Source organism: Microcebus murinus, chromosome 8 (assembly GCF_040939455.1).
Source record: "Microcebus murinus isolate Inina chromosome 8, M.murinus_Inina_mat1.0, whole genome shotgun sequence".
Classification (NCBI taxonomy): Eukaryota; Metazoa; Chordata; class Mammalia; order Primates; family Cheirogaleidae; genus Microcebus; species Microcebus murinus.
Window position 1 is genome coordinate 50,772,380 of NC_134111.1, and position 17,392 is coordinate 50,789,771.

The 17,392-nt window shown below is 39.3% G+C and overlaps 1 protein-coding gene across 3 annotated transcripts in view; it reads left to right on the forward strand.

Annotated features, from left to right (window-relative positions):
• The window catches only part of ITGA6 (integrin subunit alpha 6), a 75,703-nt gene that overhangs the window by 29,988 nt on the left and 28,323 nt on the right, over positions 1-17,392 (forward strand). For 2 of the 3 annotated variants that reach the window (XM_012781943.3, XM_012781944.3), the window contains exons 2-9: positions 2,307-2,431; positions 4,265-4,344; positions 5,866-6,121; positions 8,106-8,237; positions 11,757-11,967; positions 13,908-14,101; positions 14,234-14,322; positions 14,924-15,042. In XM_012781943.3, the coding sequence (XP_012637397.1) occupies positions 2,307-2,431; positions 4,265-4,344; positions 5,866-6,121; positions 8,106-8,237; positions 11,757-11,967; positions 13,908-14,101; positions 14,234-14,322; positions 14,924-15,042 (1,206 nt within the window). Of the gene's footprint in view, positions 1-2,306; positions 2,432-4,264; positions 4,345-5,865; positions 6,122-8,105; positions 8,238-10,511; positions 10,629-11,756; positions 11,968-13,907; positions 14,102-14,233; positions 14,323-14,923; positions 15,043-17,392 lie in introns of all 3 variants that reach the window. The other variant, XM_076005655.1, reaches the window with a different exon arrangement.

Genomic DNA, 17,392 nt, shown 5'->3' on the forward strand with positions numbered 1-17,392 from the left:
GAAGACACAAGTAGCAACATTGGGAAGCCTGGGCTGCTTTTTATAGCCTTTTCTTTGCAGGTGGTTACCTTTACAGGAAATCTCTTACCTGACCTTAGCCCCACGGAACTACAATAATGCTTTGACTCTCCCTTCCCTGGACTTGTCTGTATTTAAATCTTAACTCTTTAACTGCCATGTGAGTTTTATTTAACTGCCCCTAGTTTTGAGCCTGGGGCCTGGTGAAGCATTTGTAACTGCAGTTGGTATGTGAAAATCTTGTTGATGTTCTTATTGTTACAGTTAATATTGACAATTTAATTGCATATGACCCCCACACAGAAAAAAATAAAAAAATTTTCATTAAATTAGAAAGGATTGTTTTGTTTTCGAAGTTTTTACTCTATTTTCATAATAAAACACCGTGACCCCAAGGAAAAAAATTTTGTTCTAATATAGCAGTATGTTAAATCTGTCAGCATACAGAACAGTTTTTGTTTCAGTGTTTCATTTGTGCAAATTTTGCCCTTTCAACTAGGTTGTAAACTCCTTAAAATCCTGGGTTTTATTTCCTTGGAAGTATTTTAAAGGAATGGAGACAACATTGCCTGGGGGTCATTTTTGTTCTGGCTACAGACTAGCTGTCACATCTTAGGGGCAGAGTTGATTAACCTCCTTCAAGGCCTGCCTTTCCTTATCTGTAAAATCAGAAGGCTGGACCCTTTCTCAGGGCCTCCAGTGCTAATGTCCTGGGCTTCTGTGCCTCGGGACCAGCACCCTGCTATCCTCCCAGGACCCCACCAGCAGGCTTCCACCACCAGCATCTGCCAAGTGTAGTACTTGAGCACATTCACCTCTCCGGTACTTGTTGGAGCTCCTGGGATGGTGGGGCAGACCTCTGGAGACCCCTGCGTCCCCAGCCTTGCCTCTGCCCTCTTCTAAGAAGTTTCAGGCACTAAGGGGGCCATGCGTTCCCCACGAGCCACCCCTGACTCTCTTCACTGCCTCTCCATGGGCAGTCTGGCTCCCCTCCCTATTTTCCAAGTGCATTTGACCCCTGTTGCGCCTGTTTTGCATTGGCTTAAAAAATACAATCTTTTATTGGGATGAGTTCTTTATTGGGATCCAGCAGGGAAGGGAGACGGTAGGAGCTGTTTGGTTAATTTTTTTTGTTTGTTTTTGCTTTTGCATCTGAGATTTAGGGATTTCTTGAAGGCCAGGAGTGGCTTGCTTTTATTGTGGGAGTTTGTTTTTTTGTGCACATTCCTGTTCCCAGCCCTTTTCCCCAGCTCCAGTCTCGTTTCCAAAACTTTCAGAAACCTCCAGGTTTCTGTCCAGTCAGGTGTGTGTTCTCTTTGTTTGTTGTCCTAGTTGTTCCATTAGTCAGCCAGACCCCAAAGATTGTAAAGCTAGTGATGAGTAGAAGTGTTAGGAAAAGGAACCCAGCAACTAGGTAGGGGGATCTCTAAAGAGCCACTTTGGCTGTGAGATATTGAAATTTTAAGGATTGTGGGTCTGAATTGGGACCCATCTTAACAAGAATACTGAGGTGAGAGGGCAGCCAGCATCTTACCATGCCTAGTGCATAAGTGGAGCTTCACCAGTTGTCCCTGAATCCTTTGTAGGATATGATTGGATGAGAATGGAGGAGCTTGTCTGAGATGACAAGAGTGCATAGAGGTAAGAATTGACTTGGAAGACAAACATCAAATTGTATACCTTAAACATACACATTTTCTATTTGTCAATTATACCCTAATAAAGCTGGGAAAAAATTGACTTGGAAAGAGGTCAAGGCTGCAAAAGAGTATGATTCAGTGGAGTTGTATCTTAGGTAAAAGTTAGGTTCTAAATTGGTATACAAACTGAACATCTAGGATATCATCGAAATTGCCCTTGAATTTCACAGTGTTAGAAGTTGACATATTATTGCTTGTTAAACTATACATGACTATTTCTCCCTTCCAGTGTTGGGAGTGTTTGTTTTGTTGGTTGAGTTCCATATGATGTCCTTGGCTTAGCTATTTTTTTTATGAAAAGTATCTTTTAAACACCAGACTCACACATAGCAAGAGTTGCTGATACTATGAGAGATAGGCATATTTTTCCTCTTTCAATATCCCCTTTTGCTTCTCTTGTGTAGTTATATTTGTGTGTTTTGCGTGAGCCAGTCATAGCACTCTACCTTTGCTCCCCTTCTCTGCCTAACCTGCTGAAGAATTAGTGTACTCTTTGACAAAGAATAATTTCGCTATCTCTTGGTTCCAATTTAAGTGTTAAATGTATATTAAATTCATATCTCTAAATTCTCTCTATTTCATCAACAGGTTGCTGGTGGGGGCCCCTCGGGCAGAAGCCCTTCCACTGCAGAAAGCCAACAGGACAGGAGGCCTGTACAGCTGTGACATCACCTCCCGGGGGCCGTGCACACGGATTGAATTTGATAACGATGGTGTGTTCCTCTGCCCTCACTCAGTGTTCACTCGGCCAGCTCGCCTATACCCTACATGCCCTTTCTGTGAGGAAGGAAAGGGGGTACAAGCATCTGTTCTTGCAGACAGGACCTCCTTTAATTGCATCAACCTTGACTTTCTTACTTCCCCTGAAAATACTTTCCTAATCACACAGGGATGCAGCGGTTTGCCATTCCTCCTAATCCTGGTTTTGAAACTAATTTGGTGTATTAATACTGCCACCTAGCGATGTATTGAGGTTCTACAGGAGGCTGTTGAAAATGTGAATTAGCGGTGAAGAAAATAGAATGTGCCTATCTTGTACTCAGCAGCCAAAAGTTCTCACATGCTATTAAAATTTGGGGGGGGGGAGACTATTAAATATCATACCCCTGTGAAATGAGAGCTGACCAACATGGATAAGATTTGCCCTACTGTCTCCGATAGAGACTTGTTTTAATGAGGACTTGGGGTAGCTGGAAGGTGCCATGACACAGCACATTAACATCAAGTTTGTCTGCTTCCCTGTAAGGTGGGCAGAGTGATTCAGTGTGCCGAGAAGTCCTCACCAGACCTGATTTGATGTGCTTGGTTGAAGTAGATTTGCAGATTTATGTCTGTGTTCTTGCCTTGCTGCTTCATCTTTTAGAAATGTCATTTGTTGTATTTTACTGATTAGAAAATAATACATATTACTGTAGACAACTTGTAAAATACATAGACCTATAAAGAAAAATACCAAAATCCACTGATAATCTCAATATCTAGACATACTTTTTTTGAGAAAAAGTCTCACTCCCCGGCTAGAGTGCTGTGGCATCAGCCTAGCTCACAGCAGCCTCAAACTCCTGGGCTCAAGCAATCCTTCCGCCTCAGCCTCCCAAGTAGCTGGGACTACAGGCATGCGCCACCATGCCCGGCTAATTTTTTCAATATGTTTTTTAGTTGGCCAATTAATTTCTTTCTATTTTCAGTAGCGACAGGTCTCGCTCTTGCTCAGGCTGGTTTCGAACTCCTGACCTTGAGCGATCCGCCCACTTCATCCTCCCAGAGTGCTAGGATTACAGGCGTGAGCCACTGTGCCTGGCCTAGACAGACTTGTTTTTAAAAGTCTAGTCAAATACTCTTCATTTAACGTTTTGGTATTTTTCATTCTGTCTAAAGTTGTTTAGTTTTCATATTTTTGTAATAATTCAAGATTGAAAGTTGTGCTTTTATTCTCATTGAGGAAGGCAAAAATTTGAATATAGGGTCATACAGTGGTTTTAAATTGATACTGAAATGTGCACATGGTGGTATTTGTGGTTTCTCTTTTTTTGAAAACTAAAAATAACTTTCTGCATTGATAAAAAGATATTTTTTTCAGCTGTGAGATTCTAAAGTAAATCTAAGGCCTTACCTCCCCATCTCCAGTAAGAACACGACAGTTCATGCTGTTACGTAAAGAAATACACACTTTTTGTTAGTTTGGTTAGTTAGTTGGACTTTGGAAATCTGATTTACGTTGTGTGTGTAAGAGACACATGTTGGAGGGCTACCCCTTAAGTGTTTCGGTTTCAAATACCTTTCTGTATTCAGGACCTGGGGTGTCAAGAGAGGGCAGAGGGGAATGTTGGGCAAAATAGGCCATGACGTAGACATATGTATTTTATGTATAGGATTTTATGCAAGATTCTTACCACCAGTCACTTCTCCATTTTCTTGAGATGAGAAATAATTTTTCCAGATTGAGTAGCTGGGCTCAGTCCAGGTGATTCAGAAACAGTTTCTTGTATTTTTGTTCATGCGGTTTGTAGCCACCTTGGAAGTGCTAACTGTACTGCTTTCCACAGCTGACCCTACGTCGGAGAGCAAGGAAGATCAGTGGATGGGGGTCACCGTCCAGAGCCAAGGTCCCGGGGGCAAGGTGGTGGTAAGTAGGTAGAGAAATGTGTTCATTCCACAGCATCAGGAGTGCTAATTACGTGCTAGTACCAGGCTCTCAGCTATAGATGAGACAGAGCCCCTGCCTACGGGGAGTGGCCATTCTAGCCCACTTACTGCTTTAGAGCAGGAATGGATGTCAAGAAGAGACCAAAGCATTATTTTTTCCTGATGATACTCTGAAGCAGTTATATATCCTGCTTTTCTTTAGAACTTTCAGATTCAAAGAACTTATTAATACACCTGCATTGAATATTTCTAAAACTCTACGTGGTCTTAAAGCAAAACAAAACTACACATAGTTTCTGTCCTAGGAACTTTGTAGCTTTATAGATAAGTTATAAAAAATATGGCAAAGGGCTGGGCATGGTGGCTCACGCCTGTAATCCTAGCACTCTGGGAGGCCGAGGTGGAGGATCACGTGAGCTCAGGAGTTTGAGACCGGCCTGAGCAAGAGTGAGACCCCATCTCTACTACAAATAGAAAAATTAGCTGGGCATCCTGGTGTGTGCCTGTAGTCCTGGCTATTTGGGAGGTTCAGACAAAGGGATCACTTGAGCCCAGGAGTTTGAGGTTGCAGTAAGCCACGATGATACCATTGCACTACCTAGGGTAGCAGTAAGACACTCTCTGTCTCAAAAAACAAAACAAGGAAAGTAATACCAGATATTTTAAACTCATTTGTTATTCTGAACTTCTTTCAGTGGAAGTAGTAGTGAAGAAAAGAGATGCTAGATGACTGTGGATGTGCTTTTCAGGTTGGAATATGATCTTTTTGTCTCTTTCAACATCTGGTTGCTGTAACAAAGTTTATACAGAATTTTGAAAAAAAATGAATACTTCAGTGAAGATTGAATTTTGTTATATTAGGGGTACACTATGGGAAATTGACTTGGATATTACAAAGTATTTTTAGTCTTCATTAGGTGTGGAGTAGCTGTGAATACCCTGTAGAAATTAGAGAGATTATTTCATCTTTCCTGGCAATGTAATTCTCTCTGCCTTTTAAAAATAGGTATATTAAAGGAAATAATGCCAGAGTTCAGAGTATAAGTTAGAACTGATTACAAAGAAATAGTGTGGGTAAAAGGAAAATATCTTTGTTTTAGCTGTGTTTGCTTGATCCCTGTGAAAATGGGCATGATTTCTCTCCTCCAGAACATAATTTACTCATTTTCACACTGATGTGAAGGTTTATTACAGCCACTAATTGTCAAATAAATTGAGAAAATTAAGTAAAAAGGTGTTTTCCTTTGTTTATGTGACAGGTAAATTTATAGATAAATTGCCTGTACATGCAGATTGACATTCAGTATTTAGATTGGAGCATTATTATTCTCTGAATAATTAATAATGGTCTCCTCGGTGCCACTTTGGGGAAGATTTGCTAGTTTGGGATCCAATCCCAGGATAAGGACGTGAATAATCATCCTATTTAGAATTAACCTCTTTATTGAAAATTAGAGGGTTAATAGACACGAGTGGGATCCTTTATTCCATCTGTTTGCAGACATGTGCTCATCGATATGAAAAAAGGCAACATGTTAATACGAAGCAGGAATCCCGAGACATCTTTGGGAGGTGTTACGTCCTGAGCCAGAATCTCAGGATTGAAGATGATATGGATGGGGGAGACTGGAGCTTTTGTGACGGCCGATTGAGAGGCCATGAAAAATTCGGCTCTTGCCAGCAAGGTGTAGCAGCTACTTTCACTAAAGACTTTCATTACATTGTGTTTGGAGCTCCGGGTACTTACAACTGGAAAGGTATGATGTTTGTATTTATAGAAATAGAGATTAGAATGTCCCCATAGTTTCTATAATATGCACCACGACGTACATAGCACATTTTAAGGCATTTGGGTATTATAAAAGCAGGATAGGATATTAAGTTCTCTAAATGATGTGATTTTTGTAAAAACAATGGTAGAAATGTGTATGTCTTAGTGTTGAGATTTTCTCCTCTGTGAGTACTTTACATTAATATAAGTAGTTAACTTTTTTTCTTTAGGAATGTAATAATTAACATTAGTTGTTCTTGCTGTTTTATATTTGTCTCATGAAACTAGAAGTTTTAATTTTAAGTTAGTGATCTGAAAACCGAATAGGATTGAGTGGAGGTGTGTACAAATAACAGTGTATTTATATGGGCATTTTTTTCATTATACATAATCTCCAAAGGCCGTGTGTTGCTAATAACACAGTAAAGTTAGAAGGGCAGATGACAGACAAATTGGGGAATTTCAAGATGATGATTTCAGATAATTTCTGAGAAACAGTTGTTTATTATTGTTGTATGGGTAAAGGAGATATTGGGAGGGAGGGAGGAAAACGGCCCACATATTTTGGCTGACTGAACCTGCTCAGTTCCTGAGATACGGTTTGACTTCCCTGAAGAAGTTAAGCATGTGTAGGAAACTCTTGTATCATAAAAGACAATTAGCTTGACTCTAATCCATGATGAAGAAAAATACACCTGATTTGGGAATAAGACTTCTTTTGAGAAACTTATTAAAATCATGTAACATTTTCACTTACCAGGAAAAACTTAGGAAAATGTTCCCTTTTCCATTAAAAAATGTCCAAGTTTTAATTCTTATTACAAATGATTCTTGAGACTACCTTTCTTCATATGTCAGCCACGGTCACCTTCAAGAGCAACTTCCTTTTTTCCTCCTTTCACTTACAACAGAGTCTTTTGTGTAACAGTATTTGTCTGGTTATTTTGACCTAATTGAAATTATATGTTGAATTTAGAATAGTTTTATTTTAGCAAGAACAGATATCATATATAATAAAAGAAAACAAAACACCTAATGATTATGTATATTTTAATTATGTATCTTATCTACTATATAAGCCCTCATCTAAAATGTTGCCCTTTTTTGGCCGGGCGCGGTGGCTCATGCCTGTAATCCTAGCTCTTGGGAGGCCGAGGCGGGCGGATTGCTCAAGGTCAGGAGTTCGAAACCAGCCTGAGCAACAGCGAGACCCCGTCTCTACTATAAATAGAAAGAAATTAATTGGCCAACTGATATATATATAAAAAATTAGCCGGGCATGGTGGCGCATGCCTGTAGTCCCAGCTACTCGGGAGGCTGAGGCAGAAGGATCGCTCAAGCCCAGGAGTTTGAGGTTGTTGTGAGCGAGGCTGACGCCACGGCACTCACTCTAGCCTGGACAACAAACCGAGACTCTGTCTCAAAAAAAAAAAAAAAAAAAAAATTTAAAATGTTGCCCTTTTTAAAAGTCATAGTGATTTGGGCTAACTATATGAAATCTTCTCTTTTAAATTCTTAATTATAAGAATTTTTAGAAGATGCAATTTAAGTGATTTAAAGAAAAGATCAATATATTTCACTTTTACACTACAGAAAAAAGAGACATTGATTTAGGATTGCAGAGAACATAAAATATCATAAATCAAGTTCATGTCATTCAAAAAAATTTGTTTTCTGTAGATTTTGTTAATTAAGTGAATATTCCATTTTCCATCTGGTTTCATGGCGTTATAAAGATAGCTCATGGAAATGCATGGGGCATTTTTTTAATTACTCAAATTTCTTTCACATGAAAATGTATACAATCATCTTTCACAACCTTAGAAGCCATCTCTCTTCCTTCCACCTTTCCTTTCTCCCAGTTTTTCTTCCTGTAGGCAGTGATAGCATGGGGGATGTTTAGTAGGAATCATTTTATTTTGTTTCATCTTCATTTTTTTGTTGTTGTTTTTACCATTTCATTCCTTTAGGGATTGTTCGCGTAGAGCAAAAGAATAACACTTTTTTTGACATGAACATCTTTGAAGATGGGCCTTATGAAGTCGGAGGAGAGACTGAGCACGATGAAAGTCTCGTTCCCGTTCCTGCTAACAGTTACTTAGGTAGGAGCGAGCGTAGGTGGCTGCTTTTGCCTACCTTTCCAGACACCTCGTGTGACGTTCCCTCGCAGGGCCCACAGACAGGCTCCTGGACCTCTGGGCTGCGAAGAGGCCAGGTGGAGCTGGGGCCCGTGGCCATATTTGCTGGAAGTTGATAAGCCTTGTTGATCCCGGAGATAACCTGACTGATACCTAGGATCCTTCCCTTCTGACCTGGTCTCCTTCCAAGGGGGGAAGAAACCTATTATCATCCAAAATTGTCCATCCTCCCTCCCACTTGGAAATCTGTCTCTTGAGCTAATGGCAGCCTCTGTAACCTGAAACAGGCCATCCATGCAGCCATGAAAAAAATGCGTGGGTGTTCATAGTAAGCTGGGCTGCCTTCCCCCTCCATTTGGTGTCTCTTTCTAGAGATACTCTTAAAGAGCTACATTTAATAAAGTTAACTCTTAAGTGGCAGGTCAAGACCTCCAGGTCCTTCCTCTGTGATTGCCATTCTCCGAGGGTTGGCCCTGCTTCTGGAGTGTGACCCTCGTGTCACAGGGCCCTGGCAGGTGGCACGGGGGCTTCCGGGCTGTGGCTGAGCAGGACTGCTAAAGAGGCTCTGAGGACACCCGGACTGTGTCTAAGTGCCAATTCCCTAACTCCTAAGGCTTGTTTGCATTACTCCTAATGGGTGTCCTAAGTTATTCATGTGCATTATGGTAATTACACAAAGGCTTTTAAAAGCTTTAATCCTTGGTATGAGTTGACATAAAGAATAATTACTATGCATCTCTTGGGAAAAAAATGTAAAAAATCTTCTAAACCTAAATAGTAACCTATTTAAAAAAAATGGCATGGAGAAAAGTACCCATATACTAAGATATTACTGGAACAATGGAAGGTTAAAAAGGAAAAAACAGATACAGATATATGAGTAATTCCAAACAGTGTGCTAGGAAACATGCACTGAGTTCCAGTTGTATAAATGTGTGAACACAATACTGTTAATTAAAAAACTTTTGAATTCATATACTCCACATCTTACCCCTAAAATAACTTGGCATGAAGGGATAGAAGAATGAAGAGAAAAATTATACTTAATATATGTTAAGCACATTCTCTGTGCTATAAATCAGGTACTATACTCAGTGCTTTACATATCTACTATGAAGTATTATTGTCCCCTTTTTACCATTTTCCCCTTAAAACCATGATTCAGGGAGCTTAATTTTCTAGCCCAGGGTCACACCAGTAATGATCTCCCAGGCAAGGAAAGCAACACTCATGAAAATGCAGAAGACGGGAAGCAGCTGGGTGTGTGAGTAGCAAGTTAGTGGCCTTGCAGGATGGGAAGGGAGCTTGAGAGAGTGTGGTTTGGAGTCTTGAGTATTAAACATGGGATTTCAAGTTAAAATTCTTTTGAAGATAAATATTATCAACCAACATTTTATTTGAATATATTTTAACAGACAACTTCTTTATTCAAATGCATTATTTAGGAATTATGTTTGAGGGGAAGTATTTAATTTTAATTGCTGTGGTCAAGAAACTAGTACTTTGGGCCAGGCCCAGTGGCTCACGCCTGTAATCCTAGCACTCTGGGAGGCCGAAGCGGGCGGATTACTCAAGGTCAGGAGTTCGAAACCAGCCTGAGCAAGAGCGAGACCCCGTCTCTACTATAAATAGGAAGAAATTAATTGGCCAACTAATATATATAGAAAAAATTAGCCAGGCATGGTGGTGCATGCCTGTAGTCCCAGCTATTCGGGAGGCTGAGGCAGCAGGATCGCTTGAGCCCAGGAGTTTGAGGTTGCTGTGAGCTAGGCTGACGCCACGGCACTCACTCTAGCCTGGGCAACAAAGCAAGACTCTGTCAAAAAAAAAAAAAAAAGAAATCAGTACTTTGGTCTTTAAGATAGATGGCCTGTGGGTTTTATAAACATAGTTGCTGTTAGAACATGACATAAAAAATAGGAAGCGTTTTTTTTTTTCCTTAGACACATTTGCCACTTTTAGAATGGATTTCCTCAAAAGTGTTGCCCGAGAAAGAAATCAAGTTGGTATTGTTACATTTTGCTTGTCCATGCTGTGTGTGAATCTGTCATTTCAAAAGATGTGAGTGGGTTTGGGGAATAAAAGGATCTGCCTGGGGTTTTGGAGGCCGGCAGAGAGGCAGCTTGCCGGCTGCAGTGGTGGTCCCCTGGGCTGGCGAGAGTGCCAGTGGCTGCCCTGCCTCTTTACCTGGCGTGATTATTTTCTCTTCCATCTCTTCCATCCCATGCATGTGTGCAGGCCTGCTGTTTTTGACCAGCGTTTCCTATACAGATCCTGATCAGTTTGTTTACAAAACTCGGCCTCCCAGGGAGCAGCCTGACAAAGCCCCCGATGTGCTGACAAATAGCTACCTAGGTTTGTGACCTCTGAGATGACAAATTGTCTTGGTCATGGTCATTTAGAAATTTTTTTTTGATCCACACAGAGCATAAATCTTTTTATTTTCTATTTCATCTCAAGTGATGCCCACACAAAGCATGCTGTGGTCGAGGCTCTGCTGCCAGGTGGCTTTCAGAGCTGGATCTGATGATATCACCCCGTTTTAAACTTGTGGCTCATCGTATTTTTCAACTCACTTCACAATTTGAGAACTGCAACAGTAGTGGTGAAGCTTTTCATAAATAAAACCCACTAAAAAGTGTGAGCTTGCGTTACTCTGCATCTGCCTCAACCTTTATATAGAAAGATGTGCTTAATTTGAATGGTTTTTGACATGGGCATTTATATTTGCTTTCCACCAAATCTCAGTATCCTACCCTGCATCCTACCCTGATGCTTTACAATCGGGAGTCCTAATGTTTTCTGCCCTCAGAACAAGCGTGTAAGTCATGTTAGTGACACCTTTCTCACCTCTATTGTTTATAGTAGGTTCTCAAATACTGTATGTCATCAGTCATGGTTTTGTTTGCATGTTTGTGTCTGAGAACTAAGTCGATCCAAAATAATGAAATGCTGTCTATGGTATATTAATGTTTTTAGCATTTGTTTTTGCCTGATTACCAAGGAGATTGAATATGGTCGTTATTCATGTAAAAATACTGGTCCTTACGTTACAGCACAACCTATAACATTCACTCAGCTATGCTACAGGTCTGGCTGTAGTCTCTGTGTGTATGATGTCACATTCCCATGACAATTCAATATCTGGTTTGATCTCCTTGACCATAGTTCCAGTATTAAAGTAGGGTTTGAATTGATGCTTAAGGTGCACGAATACCTCGCAATTCAATTTATACAAATGCTGCATAGCATAGATGCTTTTCCTTAAAAGTCTTAATATCCATAGAAAGCAGTGAACTAGCCCTAGCCCTTTGTCCTTGTGTGAGATCTCTTAGCTCCATAACTCGTAAGTGTGGTAGCCGGTGGGAAGGTCAGGAAGAGAGAGGATGGGAAGCCAGAGGAAAGGTTAATGATGGAGCTACCAATGTCATACACCTCCTGAAATACAGGATTGATGTGAAAGGCTGTATTTTGTTTTTCTAGGCTTTTCTTTGGACTCAGGGAAAGGTATTGTTTCCAAAGATGAGATCACTTTTGTATCTGGTGCGCCGAGAGCCAATCACAGTGGAGCTGTGGTTTTGCTAAAAAGAGACTTGAAGTCTGCACATCTTCTCCCCGAGCACATATTTGACGGGGAAGGTCTGGCTTCTTCCTTTGGCTATGATGTGGCAGTGGCGGACCTCAACAAAGATGGGTAAGAATGTCTCGGGTTATTTCATACTGCACATAGTTGCTGCTTTGGCTTCTGTAGGTCTTCAGAAAAGCCATCCTTTCATGTTAGTTGTTTCAAGAAGTATTTTTACTACCAGATTTTCACTATCCCATCTTCATCATTTGTAGGATGGCAGCAGACATTCATTCCCCTTCCCAGGGTGTAGGGTTACATTTTTGATTTTCATTTTTTACTCACGTCTTGGGATCATGGGTCCATGAGAATTTAACATTTTTAAAAAATTAAAGAATGACGCCCACGCATTTCTGTTCTGTGATTTCTTAAGGAGCTGTTGGAGCATCCAGTATGTCCTGTTGTAAGTAGATATTGGGGACAAAGTCAACATCTATGGCTGCTGGCGCCAGTTGGGGAGCCTGGAGGGGTGAGGTCTTTACCAGGAGTACCCGCTGCAGTACGGTTCTGACTTGAGGAACTGGCTTTGAGTTCTTACCCTTGATACTTTTCTTGGTGTTTACCCTTGATACTTTTCTTGGCTACCTTGGTTTTTAAAAAATGTTTTTAATTGGATCATAAATTCCATATTTGAGTTTCTTTCTATTAGGTTATTAAATATGGAATGACTTCCTTAAGTACTAAGTTTGACAGTTGATATCTGTGACATTTCGACGCTTTTTTTTGTGTGTGTGAAGATACATCCTCATTCTTTCAAGAACATGTTTTGGCTTGCGATTATGTTTCAGATTTTTTTAGAACAATTTTTGTGAAACCATGGATAAGTCAAAAATTTGTTATTTTTGAACATGAGTTCCATTGTGGAAATAATGCAGCGCAGAGAGCTCAAAATCTCAACAAAGTGTTTGGGAAGGATGTGGCATGGTATGTCGATGGTTTGAGAAGTTCAGTTCTTTTAATCTTTTTAATTTTAATCTTGAAAATGAGCCATGTGGGCATCCTGAGACTAAGCTGGAGAATGATGAGCTGAAAGCTATAGCAGAAGTGAATCCATCTCAACCTATGCATGAATTAGCAGCAAGGTTTGATGTTACTATTCCAATGGTATTGGACCATTTGAAACAAATGGGCAAGGTAAAGAAGCTGGATAGATGGGTGCTGCATGAATTAAATGAGTATCAGAAGAGGAATCATCTTTGTTTGCTGTCACAACATAAAGGTGAACCATTTCTACACCGTATGTTATGAGCGATGAAAAATGGATTATTTTGGACAATCACAAGCATTTGAGAATGGTTGGATAAAGGTGAAGTGCCAAAATACAGTCCAAAACATAATATTCATCAAGAAAAGCTAATGGTGTCTGTTTGGTGGTCCAGCACTGGTATTTGTCCACTACAGCTTCATGAAACCTGGTCAGTCCATTACAGTGGATGTCTAGTGCAACTAATTGGACTAAATGATGAGGATGCTTGTGATTAAGAGCCAAGATTGGTCAGTAGAGATAGGCCAGTCCTCAACTACATGTTGTTGAGAGACAGGCCAATCCTCTTGCAAAACTACATGTTGTACGAATGCTGCTCAAACTACAGAAGCTGGAATTGGAAACTCTGTGTCATTCACTGTATTCACCAGACCTTGCACCAAGTGACTACCACTGCTTACAGGCTTTGGACCACTTCTTGCAAAGAAAAATATTCAGTTATCAACAAGCAGTGGAAAACACCTTTCATAATTTCATTGCCATTCACTCTCCAGGCTTCTTCACTGCTGCCATAAATAAGCTACTGTTAAGATAGCAAAACTGTATCTATAATTTGATTAATTGTACTGCTTCTTGTTTGAGATATAATAAATGAAACTTTTTTGAAATCGGACATTTCATATTTAATGACCTTAATCTTGTATTTCTTTGAGTCCCTGTTACACATGGACTGGTGGTATTCTTCTTGAGCTTGCTGGTATTTTAGCTGATAGGTCATAATTTTTTCCCCTCATTATGTTTTTAGGTGGCAAGATATAATTATTGGAGCCCCACAGTATTTTGATAGAGATGGAGAAGTTGGAGGTGCAGTGTATGTCTACATTAACCAGCAAGGCAGATGGAATAATGTCAAGCCAATTCGTCTTAATGGAACCAAGGATTCTATGTTTGGCATTGCAGTAAAAAATATTGGGGATATTAATCAAGATGGCTACCCAGGTAGATAATAGTTTGTGCAATCAGATAGATTATTTGGCTGTTTAAATAATGAGTGCTTATCTTATTTTAAAACACTGTACTGAAGTATTTTAAAAAATGTAAATGTTTGTTAAAATGTGATATTGTCAACAGATATTGCAGTTGGAGCTCCCTATGATGATATGGGAAAGGTTTTTATCTATCATGGATCTGCAAATGGAATAAATACCAAACCAACACAGGTAACCAAATAACCTGTATTTCTACAGCTAGAGTCTCAGCTCTTTTGCCTTGTAATAGAATGTTTATGTGACTTTTCAGATTAAATACTATTTTATTCACAAGTCTACAATAGTATGAATTTTGTTTTTTAAAAACTTACTACTAAAAGATAGCTTCGAAAGATAGCCTGACAGTATAAAGAGATGGAAGTGTGATCTGTTTCCTTTAGTAGCATAGTAAATAGAAATGAAATTGGGCAGAAAAAAACATGATTGTAGTTACATGGAGAATTTAGACACCAAAAATTAAAATTACTTTAGAGAAAAATAAGACTTTTATGGGGAAGGTAGGGAGGATTGGTTTGAAATAACGATTGACTTAATATATAATAGTAAATCTCATCACAAATTGGCTCTTTTATCCTTTGAGATACTATATAAATCAGATGATTTTTATGAAATGTATGAAGTGTTAGATTGTGTGTATATGTATGATTTATAACTTATTTATAAGTGAACTCTTACACTTCAGTTCAAAAGAAACCTATCTGTCTTTTTCAAAGCATAGCAAAAAAGCTCATTTTGGCGACCCGTGTCCATTCTGATGCCCTGTCTATTTCAGGTTCTTGAGGGTACGTCACCTTATTTTGGATATTCAATTGCTGGAAATATGGACCTTGATCGAAATTCCTACCCTGATGTTGCTGTTGGTTCCCTCTCAGATTCAGTCACTGTTTTCAGGTATATTATCTCTGACTTTAGTTAAATATGTTCAATAATCAGATTACACAAAAATGTTGACCTTTTGCATTAAAATTTATAATACCTATACTTCAAAGGCTTACATGAATTTTGAAAATATTTCTTTTTCTTTTGAGGTTAATAATATAATAAAAACTTATTTCATAAAAGCTTGCTAATTTTGAAGTAATTGAGGAAAATACAGGTCCAAATTAGTGAAAATTTTTATTTCATAAGTATTTAAAAACCATAATTTTGATGAAAAAACAAAACACATAAAATTTGACAGTACAAAAAACATAAAGAAGGAAATCTCCTATAATTCACCATCCAGTCGTCAACTCCAAGACTTTGATTTATATTCCAGTCTTTTATTTTCTGTGATTTTACGTGTATAATATATTTAACAAAATCGAGATCATAATTGTACATAACTGTCTTCGAACCTGCTTTTGTCCATTTATGATGTATAACCATGCCATGGAGTACTTTTCCAAAATGAAGTTGGCTGGGCACAGTAGTTCAAACCTGTAATCCCAGCACTTTGGGAGCCCAAGGCAGGAGTATCACTTGAGTCCAGGACTCCAAGACCAGACTGGGCAATAGCAAGACACATCTCTACAAAATATTTCTTTTAATTAGCCAGGCATGGTGGCATGTGCCTGTAGTCCCAGCTATTCAGGAGGCTGAGGTGGGAGGATCCCTTGAGCCCAGGAGTTGCAGGCTGCAGTGAGCTAAGATGGCACCACTGCATTCCATCCTGGGAGACACAGAGTGAGACCCTATCTCTAAAAAAAAACCAAAACCCCACAAAGGCTACAGCTGGTTTGCCTATCAGCTGTGCCTGAGTCTCCCTTTCCCAGTGCTTTCGTCACTGCTAGAAATCACCATTACAATTTTTAGAAGTAGCAGGTTCTTAAAAAAAAAAGTTAATACAGAATTGTAGAAAGTGCAAGCTCCCCATTATTCCCATCTTCAATAAAACAACTTTTAAGTTTTGTGTATTTCTGTACTTTTAGGGTATCATCAAATGGCCACATTCTAACTGCTGTTCTCTAATCTGGTTTTTAAAAGTCTGATCTCTGTTGGGTGTCTCTCCTTGTCAGTACATATACATCAATCTTATTCTTTTTAACAATTTAATATTACTATATTATAGACATTGAATTAATATTCAGTTGATGGAAATTTTAGTCTCTGATGTTTACCTATTATAAACAGTATGCTATAGTATGTTGTATATGTCTCTATGTAATGGGGGTTTTCAAAGAAAAATTTCTATAAATAAAATTCCTAGGATGTAGGTTAACCCCCTTTTCTTTTTTGAGACAGAGTCTCACTCTGTTGCCCCGGCTAGAATGAGTGCTGTGGTGTCAGCCTAGCTCACAGCAACCTCAAACTCCTGGGCTCAAGCAGTCCTCCTGCCTGCGCCTCCCGAGGGGCTAGGACTACAGGCATGCGCCACCATGCCTGGCTAATTTTATATACATATATATTTTAGTTGTCCAGCTGATTTCTTTCTATAAATTTTTTAAGTCGAGATAGTGTCTCGCTCTTGCTCAGGCTGGTCTCGAACTCCTGAGCTCAATCTGCCCGCCTCAGCCCCCCAGAATGATAGGATTACAGCTGTGAGCCACCACGCCTGGCCTCTTTTCTATTAGTACCTATATACGCTGAGATAAGTTGTAACAGTTTATGCTCATAACAACCTATGAGAAGGCCTATTTTCAAACAGCCTTACCAACATTGAATATGATGAATCAATTTAATTTTTTCCAGTGTAATATGTGACGTTGTCTTTTAGTTTGCATTTCTTTAATTGCTAGGGAGAATAAACCATACGGTTGTTTTGTTTTGTTTTTTAAAGATATTTGGCTTATAGACACTTTTATTCCTTAAAAAATACAGAATTGGGCAGTAATGCGCATTGAAATTCTTAAGTGAAAAAAGTTCTGTTCATGTATGCTTAGTGCCTTCATTGTTCTGTAGCCTTCCAGGTGTACACGTAGCCTCAGTATCTAAAATATCCCAAACAAAACCCCTAGGAATTAGAAACTGACCCCAGGACACTTCTGAAGAGAATATGATATAATGAAAGTCACGCATGTGGAAAAAAATCATTTTCCAGTGAAATGACAGGATCTGTATGAAAGCCATCTCATTGTGAAAACTAAGGAGCACAGGAAAAGTTACAGGTGGTAAAAGTAGGAGCCTAGAAAATAACTGAAGAAGAATGTGTCTGAGCTATTAATTAGGTCAAAGGAAGAAGCCAAAAAAAAAGTTCAATTAAATAAATGAACATGTGTATGTAATCTGGGAAGGAAAGAGCTCGGGAAGGTGTTAGTAGCAG